Below are 15,449 nucleotides of genomic sequence, written 5' to 3'. Positions count from 1 at the left end.
TACTTACAAGAGTCTTTGAGCTACTACGCGTTACACAACACGATAGCGGCAGCAAGTTTATTTAGCTTAACAAACATTTATTTCTCATTTTTCTCTTCAATTGCTAAAGTTATAGTTTTGTGCTAAGTAAGAGTGACAGGGAGTGAATAGTTTCGCAAAAAGAGTGTTTCAAAAAAAGTATAGCAATAGCTGATACTTAGCAAATACTTATTGTAATATTGCTAAATAGTTTAAAGACATAGCCCTTGTAATGTTGCTTAAGTGTCAGCTAGAGTAAAACAATTTTTTAAGGTGTTTATTTTACAAGTTTTAGCCCCCATCCGTCACCTTTAATTACATAAATTAAAAATTTAGACTGTTTGTGGAACTATAACATGACGATAGACGGTGTTTAAAATTGAATGAAGATATGATCTTTGCACTTTCCTCATAAACTTGAAAAATTCAGGTGACTCAACGGGATTCAAACCAAGACCTCAGCGGTGCCGGTACAGTGCTCTAACTAACTGAGCTATTAATTTACATAGTGGAAAGCAGGTCAATTTGTTTGGCTAATGTTTTCTTGTGAAAGGAATGTAATATGGATGATTGTTATATGCAGTGCGGTGTTTGAAATTGAATGAAGGTATGATCTTCGCTCTTTGCTCTTGAACCTGAAAAATTCAGGTGACTCAAGGGGATTCGAACCCAAGACCTCCACGGTTGCGGTTTAGTGCTCTAATCAACTGAGCTATGAAGTCACACAGTGGAAACAGGTCAATTTGGTGGGCTATTGCTTTCCCGTGAAAGGAATGTAATATAAAAGATTGTTATATGCAGTGCGGTGTTTAAAATTGAATGAAGGTATGATCTTCGCGCTTTGCTGGACAATTTAATCAACTGTCTCATAAAACTGAAAAATCCATGTAACGCAATGGGATTCAAACCCAAGACCTCTGCGGTGCAGGTACAGTGATCTAACCAACTGTGCTATGAAGTCACACATTAGAGAGCTGGTCAGTTTGTTGGGCTCATGTTTTCCCGTGAAAGGAATGTAATATGAAAGTTTGTTATATGCAGAGCGGGGTTTGAAATTGAATAAAGACATGATCTTCGCGGAACAACTTATGTAATTGTCTCATGAAACTGAAAAATTCAGGTGACTTAAGGGGATTCAAACCCAAGACATATACGGTTGCGGTGCAGTGCTCTAACCAACTAAGCTATGAATTGACACAGTGGAGAGCAGGTCAATTTATTGGGCTAATGTTTTCCCATGAAAGGAATGTAATATGAAAGGTTTTTATTTGCAGTGCAGTGTTTGAAATTGAATGAAGTTTTTATCTTCGCACTTTGCTGGACAATTTAAGCAATTATCTCATGAAACTGAAAAATTCAGGTGACTCAAGAGGATTCGACCCCAAGATTTCTGCGGTTTCTGTGCAGTGCTCTAACCAACTGAGCTGTAAAGTTATACAGTGGAAAGCTAATTGTCAATTTGTTGGCCTAATGGTTTCCCATGAAAGGAATGTAATATGAAAGGTTGTTATATGCACTTCGGTGTTTGAAGTTGAATGAAGATATGATCTTTGCACTTTGCTCATAAAATTTAAAAATTCAGGTGACTCAATGGGTTGCGAACTCAAGACGTATGCGGTGCCGGTGCTGTGCTCTAACCAACTGAGCTATGAAGTTTCACAATGGGAGCAGGTCAATTTGTTGGGCTAATGTTTTCTCGTGAAAGGAATGTAATAATAAAGATTGTTATATGCAGTGCGGTTTTTTAAATTGAATGAAGATATGATCTTCGCACTTTGCTGGACAATTTAAGCAAGTGTCTCATAAACCTGAAAAATTCAGGTGACTTATCGAGATGCAAACCCAAGACTTTTGTGTTTCAGGTGCAGTGCTCTAACCAACTGGGCTATGAAGTCACACAGTGGAGAGTATGTCAATTTGTTAAGCTAATGTCTTTATTATCCGTTGCATTAATCATCAAATCGTCCAGTATTGTTAATGTTTGATTTCCTAATTTTGTGTTATGTCAGTTACTGAGGGTATGTGCAATTTACATTTGATAAATTCGTAATTTTGTATTTTTTTGTTCAATAATAATAGACTTTATTTCTTCAAACAATCCTTCAAAACTAGATGAATAGTAATAAAAAAGTTTTGTGAAAGGAGAATCAAAGATTTCATCATTAAATTTTAATAATTCTTTCATAAAATGTGTTTTTCCAAATTGTGATGGTCCACAAATAGTCATCATAAAAGGATGTGGAAATTTTACAACTGGTTTATATATCATGTTTTCAATCTAAAAAATAACCATAAAGAATTGTAAAAAAATTATCTAATATAATAGATTTATCAAAAGTGAATGTGAATTTTTTCATTTCTTCGTTTAAAAATGCATTTTGTTGGTTATCACGCGAATTTTTTTCTATATAAATTACTTCAATTATTTTTTCATTATCTTTTACACACTAATTTATCGAATCAAATGTTATTTTCCTTTTTCCATAACCCTTTAAAACAATCCTTTCGCATGCACTATTTCATTTTTTTATTTGTTTTATAAGAAAATCTTTTCGGCCTCGTAGAACAAAATGATATAATATATTCGTCATTATCTAATTCATTAGTAAGGTCACCTAAATAGGTACTCATGTTAATATCATTATTTCCTTTAAACATAATGTAAATTATTGAATTGGTATCATAATATAAAACTTTCTTGTTTAATTTATGTAATTTATTCAAAAATTGGAATCGTTTATAACTTCTTACAAACGAAGCAATAACAAAATTACGATTAGGTAATAATGACGAACAAGTTTCATTTTTTTGTGTATGTTGTTCTTAATATATCCGAAGAGATAATATTTAAAGAAGATAATTCATTAGTATGTTTATTGCTAAATTTAGTATGAGTATCCTATGAGTTATTAATAAATGATACTATAACTGCATTATCACTTTGTGCAAACTTTCCCCATAATGAAATTAAAAGCATTTTAACAATTTCATGAACACGTATGCATTTTTCAATATTAATTCTATCTAATTGAAATCCTTTATGTTTGTAATAATATAAAATAAAATCATTTAGCACATATTCATTAACAGTTTTATCCTCACTAAAACATCCTGCATGAATACAAGTATTTTCTTGTTTTTATTTTAATAAAGCTATTTTAAAATTGTAGAAAATTTTATCTTTATTTTTATAGTCATGAATTTTACATATTTTAATTATTCTATAGCCAGTGTATATTGAGTAGCTTTATTTATCCTAACACTAATCCATATACCCTTAGTTCTCTCTTGTCATCATTATGATTGTATTTTTGATTTTTCTCTATAGCACAAGTGTAACACAATGTAAATATCAATTTATTATTAATGCGTAAGGATAAAACATGAAATAGAAGTGCACTAGGGAGTAATTTACAACATATAATTATTCCAAACATACTGATAACATCAATATTTAAACATTTTTCTTCTAAATGTATTTCAGGATGATTAAGAGGAGATTCATATTAATTCTGTGCATATGGGTATAATGACGTAAAGTGAAGATATTTACTCTTTTCATTTTCTTCACTTCATAATATAAACATAAAGGTGATGTTCTACCCCCATATATTGCGTCACGCGGATGTAATATAACGGTAGCACATTACAAATTCCTCTTTTTAATATTTTTGTCTTTTAAATATTCCCCACCTGTTGGTCGGAGGAAGAGTGCAGACAAAGCACTGTATCCCGATCCGCCTACTGGGCGAGAAATTTTAAAGCGCATCCCAAAGGCGGCTCTGGATCAATCGTTCGCGAATTGCAGAAGATCTCCCATTGGCGAAGAGAGGTATTATACTGATTTTGGGTTTCAGACCGCCAGGACATAATAATGTACGTGACTGCTAAATATTCAACTCTTTCGTCCTGTAGGGATCGCCTGACCAGTGATAAGTCAATAGCCAGAGTTTTTTAGTATGGTGGATGTGCTTTGTGACGGTGGTAAAGAAGTCGCAGAAGTATTTTCTAAAGAGCAATTGCATCGGATAGTTTTCAAGCATTCATATTTTTTTGGGTATCACACTTGACTTGGCCAGTATGCTGATATTCGATCTTTTGAAGAAATTGAGCAAGCAAATTAACAGGTGAAAATGCCTAAATTTTTCCAATTCTTTCCAATTCAACAAATATACATTTACTACAACAGCCCAGGGGTCTGCTTTGTAAAACCTGTCTATTCAGTCTTGATGCAAATAAATCAACAGTAGGGATTATATTAAATAGCTTGGTTATTTGTTAAAAAATTAATGGTTCATGCATCCATTCTGTCTCATGAGGGAATCTCCGCAATTCTAGGTCTGCAATAGTATTGTCCTTGCGTGGAGTATGGGATGCTGACAACCAGATGTTATTCTGGATACTCCATTGCCAAATTTGTCTGGCGATGTCATTGCATGAATTCGAAGGACTTGTGCTCATATGTGTAATACATGCAACTGCTGTAGTATTATCAATTAATACACGTCATTTAAATATAAATTAGAAGATTTTAAAACATAAAAAACATCTAGCAATTCTAGGCAGCTAACGTGCTACTTCTGTACTGAGAGAGGCCAATTGGCTCCAAAATTAAGAGTTTTATAGAACGGGAAGCATCTGTGTTAGCAACATCAGGTATACCACGTCTTATAACATTAAATTATCTAGGTAATGGTGATATCCACCATAGTAATTTTACGATTGAAGACAGCTTCATTGTCTAATCAAAGTTTCCACAAGCCAGTTTTAAGGCAGTAGTCTTATCATGCTCTAACCCAATATAGTATAAAGGTGAAAACATTAAACCTGGAAAATTGGATACTAATAAAACAATAACACGAGTTACCCCGCAAATTGAAATATAATTAGAATTAGCAAAAAGTATTCTAAAGGCATGAATAATGTTGTTTGTTATTATTTGGACAAGGGTTATTCGCATAAACAAATAATCAAGTAAAATCCCAGCAGCTCTAGTGATTGACTAGGTTCCAATGCCTATTTTTCCGGATGGAGAGTCAATCCCAAGCTGGAGAACATTTTTACAGTATCTTGCACATCGGAGGCACAGTCATTGTAAGATCTGCCTTGTAGGTAGGAGTCATCAATATATCTTGATGAAATACGACCTAATTTATGTAGTGCGGGGATTGCGGATTTCATTAACTTGATAAATTTCACAGGACAACTGCATAGTCCATTTGGAAGGCTTGTATACTGATATAAAATTCCTTTTCGGGAAAATTTGTGCCATTTTTGACTAGATATAGCAAATAAAACTGAATAAAATGCATCTTTTGGCGCCACAGAGGCCATAAAAAAATTTGTTGTCATGAGCTTAGTCACAGACGATAGTGTATCCATTTTAAATTTATGATATTCCACATGATAACCCCATGAAATTCTGGCAAGTAATTAAGACGATTCTTCTCTTTCGGAAAACCGTAACATCAATTGATGGAAATATACCAGACAAAGGAACTTTTGTAAGTCAAGCGGAGAATTTCAGCAGATATTTTTCTACAGCTGTAAATAAATTAAATCACGACACAATAAAACTGGTGAATTTTGTTTGGAAATTTCCAAAAACAAGACATTCACGTTCGTCCAACGTTTTTAAAATACAAATGTGTTAAAACACTTCAAGTTCAAAATTTGTACGGTGGCTACAATCTTTCTTTGAGCAGACGAAAATTTAGGAAATAAATTCACAATGCTCATGGGATGATGGAATTATGACCTTTTTGGCCAACAGCTTAGTAACTAAAATAATCAATAATTTGTTCTTCAGATTCACTGAATGCATGATTAACTTGGTTGGAACAAGGCTGGGTCCCTCAATGAATTCTATTGTGTAACCCAGCACCTAACTTTTTTCTGCAATTCATGTTTAGTATTAAAAATCAGTTTCTGATAAAAACTCACCATTTGACTTGAGTTGATATCTGGGCTGGGTGTTACTGCTATTGTTTCTGTGATGTTTTAGGCACCATGACCTCTGATTTGGCCATGATTTCTTCTTTAACTATAAATATTTCTTTGTATTGTCCTGGCAAGGCCTAAATGCTATCTTGCGCTTGTCAAAACATTTTCTGCTACGACTATGTGAAGCTACATGGCTAAGCTTGTGAAATGTATTGATATTCTTACACTGAGACTCCAGCTCATCGCCAAAAAGTCTTGTTGTAACTGGCACTTTGTCAGAGCAAAGGCCCATAAAATCCTTCTTCAAGTTTGGTTTTATAACATCTCTGCGAGTATATGATAGTTCAGCAAAGGAATGTCAAAGGAGTGCAATATTATAATATGTTGGGCTTTATGAGGTTAAAAGTATCAATCTGAACCTCATTATTTAGAGCTTGAAGAAGTTGGTCAGTAACATATATCGGTGAGCTTCAAGTCTTGGCTAGATATTTCTGAACACTAGGCAGTCGTAAATAGTTTCTATTAACCAACATTGGAAGGTTGGACAAATGTCTGAATTAACTTTAGGGACAGTAGTCTTTCGATAAACAGACGAAGGCGCTAACCACTCATGCCAAAGACACTCAGAACAAACATATGTTAAAATTATAGTTTAATGCTATAGCAAAAAGTTAGTCATTTTGTAATAAAAAATTCTAAAAAAAATTTTATTTTCTCTCCAATTAAATAATGTTTAAGAAACAAAAATTTACTAAATATTTAACCTTACAAATAGCATATTTTAAAGCATAGTAATTTATCAGGTCATTTTCATAGACATTTCAAAATGTTATTAAAACTTACGACTGGTTAATCTTTCAGTTGAAAAGATATTTGTTTTTTTTTAAATAATACAAATTGTTCTTGAAATTTACTTTTTTTTCTTTCTTATAAATAGGGCATTTATTTTACTAAAATAATATGTTTAATTTTAGTGTTGAGATATAAAATTTTTTATAGTGATCAATAATTTAGTTTATGCCGTTTATAGTCGGCGTTTTTATATCGCATAACTAAACATGAACTAAACATTAAAACATGCCTTTAATTCAATGTATAATTGGTTTACTTCGTCTCCATTACTCCTTACACTCCATTGGTTGTCTCTTAGAACCCAGATCTGGTGAACCATGCTTTCTAGAATGAAGCCAAAGTAAATATTGAAACTAAATTTGCTGATCAGCAAGATCATCGAGATGTTTCGCTAACCAAGCTAATGTGACCAGGCCTTAGGTCTATTCGAATCTGAATAAAAATGGTTAAAGTCGTGTATTTCTATCAATAAAAATTGAATGGACATTTTATTTTGCCTTTTCATTTGCCAGAATTTAGTACCAATACTACTGTGGCGTTTTTATCACAAAATATTCTGAAAAAAATCGCTAGCACGTCATGGCCAATATCAGCGTTAGCATTGAAGACCAACTATAAGGGCTTTCAAGAAAGTTGGTACTTAAAAATAAGAATGGTTTGTGGTAATGAGAGGAAGAATAAGTTTTTTTTTCTAGCCATGTCATCCATTTAACCATCCTCCATTAAAGACAGATATGACCACAAAACATAAATAAGAATTGTAAAATGTTATATAAAATGTAACTGAAATTTCTTACCTACTACCAGGACTATTTTGTGACGGCTTGACAAAAAATTTTAAAATAGATTCAACGTTGGGAGGAAAATGTTTTGTAAAGTAAAGTTTATTGTCAAACTTAAAGTTGCTAATAAGCCCTGCTTTGAACAAAAATATTGTGAAGAGGATCAGTTCAAGTGATTTATAACGCCTACAGAAAACAAAATAAAACTATATTTGAAAAATAAGTCAGGCATGTCAATAAATTTATGGGGTGATAGGTAACAATGCAAAGTATTTTATTCACACGCTGATGGAAGAAAAAGGTGAAAAATTTTTATTAGGCATCTGAGTTGCCTTCACCCACGCAATGGAGAATGAAGACTGTCAAAGCTGTAAGAATAATAACACCAGAGCTGAGAAATGAAAATCCTTACAATATTGACCAATATGATGTATGGCTCTTATCTAAATGGATAACAATAACACTTACGAAGAAAGGAAAATAAACACGTGTCCCTTGAAAAATAAGATAAGTCATAGCAAATATATATTAAAAACATAACTGCTAAATCTGTTTATTACTCTTTAAACAAAATACAAACGTAAACATAACTCTCAGGTCAAAAAAACCCAAATCTATACGTCAATCCAACATTTGTTTGAGATCTTTTCCGCTGACATAAGCCGGTGATTTATTTTATTTAAACATTACAATATCGAGCAATTTTAAGATAGAAATTGCAAACCTAGTTTGTCGCCATGCGAAATTAGTTTTAACAAACTTAGATCTAAAGAATCTCGGCCTCTGATTTGCAGGCTATACAGACAAATAATCAGAAGCTTGATATATGTGATGCCATCTACAAGACGAGGTGTTTCATACAGTGTTACTACACTTTCTCAACATTAATCAGCTGCAAGAGTAGTCCACCTGGACCGTGTTCAGCTTGTACTGCAATATCAGAATTATTTTTCTTTAAAATATTTTGTTTCTAAAAAGACAACCCAGCTCTTGCTTTTAAGTGGTTTTTGCAATGCAAACTGGGGAGCCTTGAGTGATAAAGTAGTATCACAGAATATGGCTTCAAACTTAGAAAAGATAGATTTCTTGCTTCATGGAAGAGAAGTAGTCTAATGCTTCAAAAATTTTCTTCGTTTTACAATTCTCCTCATTTGACATGATTTTTACGTGAAACGTATATTCTCGAGAAAAATTTTGATATTCCAGACGTAAACATCGCTAGTTTCTTCTTTTTACATGCAACGAAATCTTTCAAATCTTACAAAAACAGACAAATATTTCTTTCGCATAAAGTTTTTTAAAAAGGTAAGGTATTTTTATTTGACTATGGCGAATAGTTTGAAAAATTTTTGTCCTGAAATCATGAAAAAAGTAAATATAAGTGTTTTATAATTTAAAGATTCCTGTTTGATGCTGTTTTTTAATCATTGTAAAAATTGAAGAAGATATTGCGTGTAGAATACTTCAAGTTATGTTGCGCTGTTTACTACTGGAAAAAAAGGAATTGATAGAATTAATTAAACATATCAGCACAGAAGTGATCGTATTTTCACGATACCACAAGCCCAACAGGATCATTTACTCAAAGTGGAGAAGAGTCTTTCTCATTCAAAAAAGACTGTTTATATTGTGCTACAGAAGTTGTTTTTAAAGCCGACGATAGAGAAAGAAAGTTATGATGCGTTTGAAGTGACAACAGTGAAGCAAAAGATGTGGTAATATATGTGTTTTCAAACACAGGTGCCACCTGGGACAGGCAGTGCAAGCTAGGTTGTTAGTTGTACATGACCTTCCGGCTGCAGACGCAGTGTATCACCGAAGTTGCAGTTCTATATTTTGAATGGGAAACAGATTCCATTTGCGTACTGCTATAATACAAACGAAAGCAAAAAAGGAAAACAGTTGGACAGCCCCCAAACACAGATAAGTAAGACGTGTTCCTTACCGTAGTAAAATACTTGGAAGAAAATGATAAAGAACTGCTGCTTACTATTTTAGATCTCCAGGCTAAGATTACTGACGATCTCTCTGATGCTAGGTCTCCATATGGCCATACTTTTATCAAAGAAAAGTTGATTGAGCACATCCGCAAAGAATTAAGTATGACTGAAATTAGTAGTGAGCCTAATGTCGTTACTCTTAAAAGAACAGCAAACTCTATCTTGGACGAGTTTCACAAGTCTCAAGTAAGAAACATGAGCCAAGAAGATGAAAACAAGGAAAGTATCTTGGCTGCAGCCAGGCTCATAAAAAAGATATTAAGAAAGTTTTTAAGTCATGAGTTTTATACCCCACATCAAAGAAGATGCAGAAATTCACTTTGAATTTTTAACAGATACACTTAAGACTTTTGAAAGCTGTATAGTTGCTGGAAAGCATCGAAAAATAATTATCAACTGGTCTTAGTATAATGCAGGCAGTGCGTCGACGTGCAATTATGGCACCACTTTAAATAGGGCTAGCTGTCCATTGCACCACAGCTTTGCATTCCGAATCTCGAGTGCATATACCAGGTGGGCTTTTGTTCACCAAACAATGAGGTGCAAACTTTCAGCTAGAATGTATCAGTTGTTCTAACCACGAATATCCTATATTTTAATGGAGAGTTTATAAATATATTTTGCAGACATTCCTGATCAAATTTTTGGACCTTCGATGGCACGAACTCTATTCATGATAGGAAATGGTAGTATCTGTTACACCACTAGCAAGTTATATTAATCCATTCCCACGGTGGAAATCAATTAATGCAGTTGAGATTTCTGCAGCCGGGAATCTTCAGATAGTCTCACCACTGTAGCCTTGATGTCCCTTTAACTTGCAATATAAGAACAGTGACATTAAAGAGATTTTAGCCATGTGCTTGAATACCACTCTTCTCTAGAAAATGTCTTTATTATTCGACACAAATGCCAGTACAAATTGGTCAGGTATGAAGAAGACGAAAATTGTTGTTGAAGATCATCCTAAGAATTCCTCCGTGTTTTTCTGCTAATGATAGATATGGACCCAAATATTGAAACATGCATGTAATAAATTCATTGCTGAACATGCTAGGAAATATGGGACCTATTTCGAGGAAAGCATTCATTCTTGTTCAAACTAAGCCATCGGAGATCCTATAAGTAATGTCATACTTTGCGATGGCGCATTTCACACACAGCGGTGCTTCCTTGGTTCTATTTGTCATTCAATGACAGAGACCGTGTTAAAAGAGATTTTGGAGCTTGCATACGCATCGAATATCGCATGCATTCCTTGGTCAACTCGTTGTTAATGCTGCTTTGAACACCCTTCCCTTTGCTTTAGCACTTGTTCTCTCTGTTCTGCAGTTGGCAAGTACAGGTAGCACGATAATAAAATGTTTGCAATATCATTGCTTTTAATTTGCCATAGTATAGATAGCATTATTGTAATCATGCGATGTTTTAGAACACAATGTTTCTCTCAAAGACAATGACAGTCAGGGTGGATTGAAACTACGTCACATTCAGCACGCGACGTAGTTAAATTCTTCACAGCAGCGGAAAAATTTAATCAAATTTTAAATGTACCTAGTTAAAAATAAAAACAATTTGCTCGTGTGGAGTGAAGTCCGTTTTGTCGAAAGAACCAAGAGCATTTTTCTATTCGTCTTTTGCAGGTTCGAATCTCGTCTCGGTATGGTGTACTTTGTTTCGTTGTGTGAATAATAATCATGACTCTTTATCCGAAAATTAATTAAATTTTATATGTCCTCACAACGAAAGCATTAGAAAAATAAACATATTGTCAGGGTTAGGGATAGTATTATGAGAAAATTGTGCAACAACGTGCATTCACTGAGCAATGTTATTGTGTCCAGGACCTGGATTAAGCATTGGATTAAAGGATCAAGTGGCTAAAAATACTTGTAATTCACTTGCGGGAGAAATACCCATAGCTAACCCGCACAGAGTCAGCACGCCTTAAATTGTGCTGAATTTGGAGACTAAAATCTGTCTCTTGATTGGTTTATTGCCGTTGTGCTGGCTAACGAGCCGCCGTTTTTGCTGAAATGTTCAAGTGGTGTTGTGCGAAATTCAGCACAAATTGAGATTGTTGATAGCGAGGTTTTATCTTTGAGCTTCAAAACCAACAATATTAATGAGAAGCATGGCATCTTTCACTGATCGAGTCGAAGATGCTTTTACGAGGAAAGATGAAACTTTTATGGCTCAACTCTACGGAGAGATGTTGGATTGCCTGAAAGTCAACAGCATTGTTACCAACGATAATTTGTTGGATCGTCTCGGTGTTGATATTTTCCGAAATATCAATGCCGAATTTTACATAACGCAGAGTGCCAAGACAAAGAACACAAATTTGGTTGCCTTAAAGTGCTACTGAAGTGAAATTTTGGGTATCGATTTTTTTCTATAATCAAATAGTTCTATCTTTCCTGATCACTTTGGTATAATTTTTATGCATATTGAAGCACGGGATCATCAATAAATTTTTGCTCAAATTTGGGTTACGCGTGCGAATTTTTATCATTGAAATATTATACGGATGTGTCGTAATGAAAAGGACGGAAGTCGAAGTATGAGCATTGATTTACTAGTATTTAGTTAGATTTTTAACACAAATACACAATAAAATATGAGTTCTTCAAGCAGTGAAAGCGAACGCAGTTCGGATACTGAAAACTCAGATATGGCAAATGAAAATTTACTTTCAAATTCCGGCGATGAGGATACAATTGTGGCTAATTCAGTGGTAAATCCTTACGAAAATGAACCTCTTGCGAACGCAGTCGGAGAGAAGTTTGTGTCGGTCGAAGAAGACGCAGATGGCTTAGAACCTCAAACATTGGAAGCGAGGTTCGAAGGAACCGTTCAGTTAGATAAGTGGTAAGTCGATAAATGTTACTAGAACTCTAGAAGAAATTAAACCATGAATTAAACATGTTATTTTGTCCCTATGTCGTGGTGCATAAATATGATAACAAACCACTTTTTTATAGGTGTGCATGTAGCTTGTGTCGTACTCAACTGCTGACAGATGCCATTGAATACCGTTGTTGTCAATAGGTTGGGCCTACTTTACATAAACTGGTATTTGATGGTAGCATTGAAAAAATTAGCTGTGTTACTCTTCACGAAGAGTACACGATTATGACACATGCTACAGTCTTGAAGAATGTTTGAAGAATGTTGGCTCACTTCTAAGAGACCAAGATGAAAGGTCATACAAGCGTCGTAGAATACATGAAAATGAGTTAGTACATTTTTGATTTCTAATTTTGTTTTGTAACGAATGATTAATATCTTGCCATGTATCTCTACTTTTTACCTTTATGTGGTTCATTATTGTGCTGTGATGCTTCACAATTTTGTTGTGTGAAGTCAAAATAAATAATCAAATAGAAATTACTATTTTGAATTTCTCATATATACTTGATAGCAGTTGCATACCGTTGGGTCATTCGATGGCTGTGTGGATGCCTTGGTTGGGAAAATTCTAGACCATTACCTGCATTTGTCTACACAGACATCCGAAAACGATTTCCATTACGAAATCCCCTAGGCCAAGAACATGCTGGCTACAAGTCAGCACAGGAAAGAAACTGATAGAAGTAGGAAACATTTTTTGTAGCATAGTATATTATTTTATAACTAACTTTAAAGTTGGCTTGCTAAGAATATTTGTCAAGTAATTCTTGTAGACAATGACTTTTTGGATGTCTTTTCATTGGCTGTCCACAATTTTTGCATAAGCGCATTTTTTTTGGATCTGAAGGACCTGTTGAAGCAGCTTTTTTTTCTTTGTCTAAACCTTTTGCTTGCAGTACATGTTGCTGTTGATCTTTAAATAACAATTTATTGTGTTTACTTTTAGAATGCACTGGCCATACCTATTATACATGGTAGCATGAACAACTTACATGTGGGAAACAATGGTGTTGAAGATAGTTGTTTCCTATCCAAATGCCGTTGGATTGCCTCAGTTTTGGAAATTCGATCCGAGAACGTTTTGTTTAAGGCTTCTGGGACTTTTCCTTATACTTCTTAAATATGTTGTCCATGGATTCCTCACAACTAAGAACCATGACATTTTGATTTCATTAACATAGTCTGGAAAAATGACAAGTGGTTAGATGTGTAAGTCAAGAGTACCAATGCATACATGCTAAACTTACAATATGATGGTGCTGAAGAAACAGTTCTTACTACTTCATCCCCTGATTTAAATTTTGGGTATGTCACAGAATAATATGGTGTTCCATTTTTGTTTTTGGCTGTCTGTGAAGGTTTTCATTGAAATGAAGTACTGCCAGTACGTGCCTAAACAGAACAAACCATTTACTATGTAATTTTTTTCTTGACTAGGAACAAGTAAAAAAGGCTTGGCAGATAGAGAACAGTGATTACAAGTTACCTGCAATATGTACCAAGCCAAGAAAAGTGGGTCATCTTTGGATGCCAACCATTTAATGTTGAATGAAAGCCTTCGAGACAACTAGTTTGTGCTTCTAAAGATAGTTTTTTAACATCTTTGAGAGCAGATTTTTTCAACAGAATGGAGGAAAGTCGCTGATATGATTTAGTTCCTTAAAAAGAATACAATCCCATCTGAAAAGTGGTAAATAACATTTTAAACATTTTAACAATCTCAATTCTGTCTTGCTGCCTAAATGTGTGCATGCTCATACCAACTTGAAGCCATAGACGTTCATCTAGCTCTCCATGAGCACATTTAGGAAACAACTCATCTGGATGGTTTTCATGCTTGTTTGTAATGTGCCTAGCAATGGATTTCCATTTTGCCACAATCATATCTCCATATCCCATTTTAGTAGACATAGCCGACCAATATAAGTGGTTGTGGATACCTTTAATCCCAAACACCAGCAACTCACAGCCTTTTTCTTTACTAGCCTTTAATATTGTTTTGGAAAGTCCTTTGCAAACATGCCACAAATCATTGAAGTGCTGGGTTTCCTTCTCAGATGTTCGAATCCACTTTGCAATCCCTTTGTGACGATCGCTAATAAATATGGAATTTGTAGTCCACTATCTTGAAGAAACTTGAAGCATCTTTGAGCTCCATCCAACTCCATGGCATTGCTACTACCAGACTGATTTGACTATACGAAAGGTAATGAAGTTTATGTAAAACTATAATATTATTTTGAGGTCTTGTTCAAGTAAAATGAACTGATTATCTTAAATGTACATGAAAATGTTTATTAGTTGAAAAAATATTATGACTACCTGTCTGATGTCAAAATGAACTATTTTGGAAATACTGTTACAAAACATGGAGTAAGAACAGTACTTAGCACTGTGGCCCATCGAATCAAATCTGCCATCACCAGACCAAGTAGCATTTTCTATATTTTTCACATTTTCAATCAGGGCTTTTTGATACTTCTCCCAGTGCAATAACACTGAGGGGACCAGGAACTTGTTTTGATGTAAATAATATGCTCTGCTGGTGATTGAACAAAGGCCCAAATGCTTGAATAGTAAAACACTTTATTATGCTGACACCTGACATCAGAATGGCAAAACTTGTCATGAGATTTCCAGCCGCGTGCCTTCCCAATACATATGGCTGACTGTTCCATTGAAAATTTCTAGTTGGTCCACAAATAGAACAACATTGAGTTACAACAGCCATTGAACCTTTCTTTTTTGATTTCCACCTGAGGATTTGGACTTTTGCAATTGAAGCAAAACATGCTGAACAGTGATATGAGCATGCCATAAAAGACAATGAATTTGGGTTCGTCACATGGCAGGGTACCAGGTTCCATGCTAAACAGAATTAAGCACATATTCATACAAGTTGAACTTCGTTTTCTACGACATTTATGCTGTAACTCACCTA

At 34.3% G+C, this 15,449-nt stretch overlaps 2 protein-coding genes across 2 annotated transcripts; one reads left to right on the top strand and one right to left on the bottom strand.

Moving 5' to 3' along the window:
* Positions 1 to 12,207: 12,207 nt before the first annotated feature.
* Positions 12,208 to 12,668, top strand: LOC124457440. The gene is made up of 2 exons (XM_047007701.1): positions 12,208 to 12,466; positions 12,580 to 12,668. The coding sequence occupies exons 1-2, from the start codon at positions 12,216 to 12,218 to the stop codon at positions 12,644 to 12,646; spliced, it is 318 nt and encodes a 105-aa protein (XP_046863657.1). The 5' UTR covers positions 12,208 to 12,215; the 3' UTR covers positions 12,647 to 12,668.
* Positions 12,669 to 13,500: 832 nt separating this feature from the next.
* On the bottom strand, positions 13,501 to 14,605 carry LOC124457441 (the record flags this gene model as incomplete). The annotated part of the gene is given in 4 exon segments (XM_047007703.1): positions 13,501 to 13,845; positions 13,848 to 13,900; positions 13,995 to 14,166; positions 14,269 to 14,605. Coding segments are annotated over 4 exon segments (753 nt in total), but the record flags the coding sequence as incomplete, so codon positions are not given.
* Positions 14,606 to 15,449: the final 844 nt, after the last annotated feature.

Source organism: Xenia sp. Carnegie-2017, unplaced genomic scaffold (assembly GCF_021976095.1).
Source record: "Xenia sp. Carnegie-2017 unplaced genomic scaffold, XeniaSp_v1 HiC_scaffold_6, whole genome shotgun sequence".
Classification (NCBI taxonomy): Eukaryota; Metazoa; Cnidaria; class Anthozoa; order Malacalcyonacea; family Xeniidae; genus Xenia; species Xenia sp. Carnegie-2017.
The sequence above is the reverse complement of the archived record's forward strand: the minus strand, read 5'-3'. Positions and strand labels throughout refer to the sequence as shown.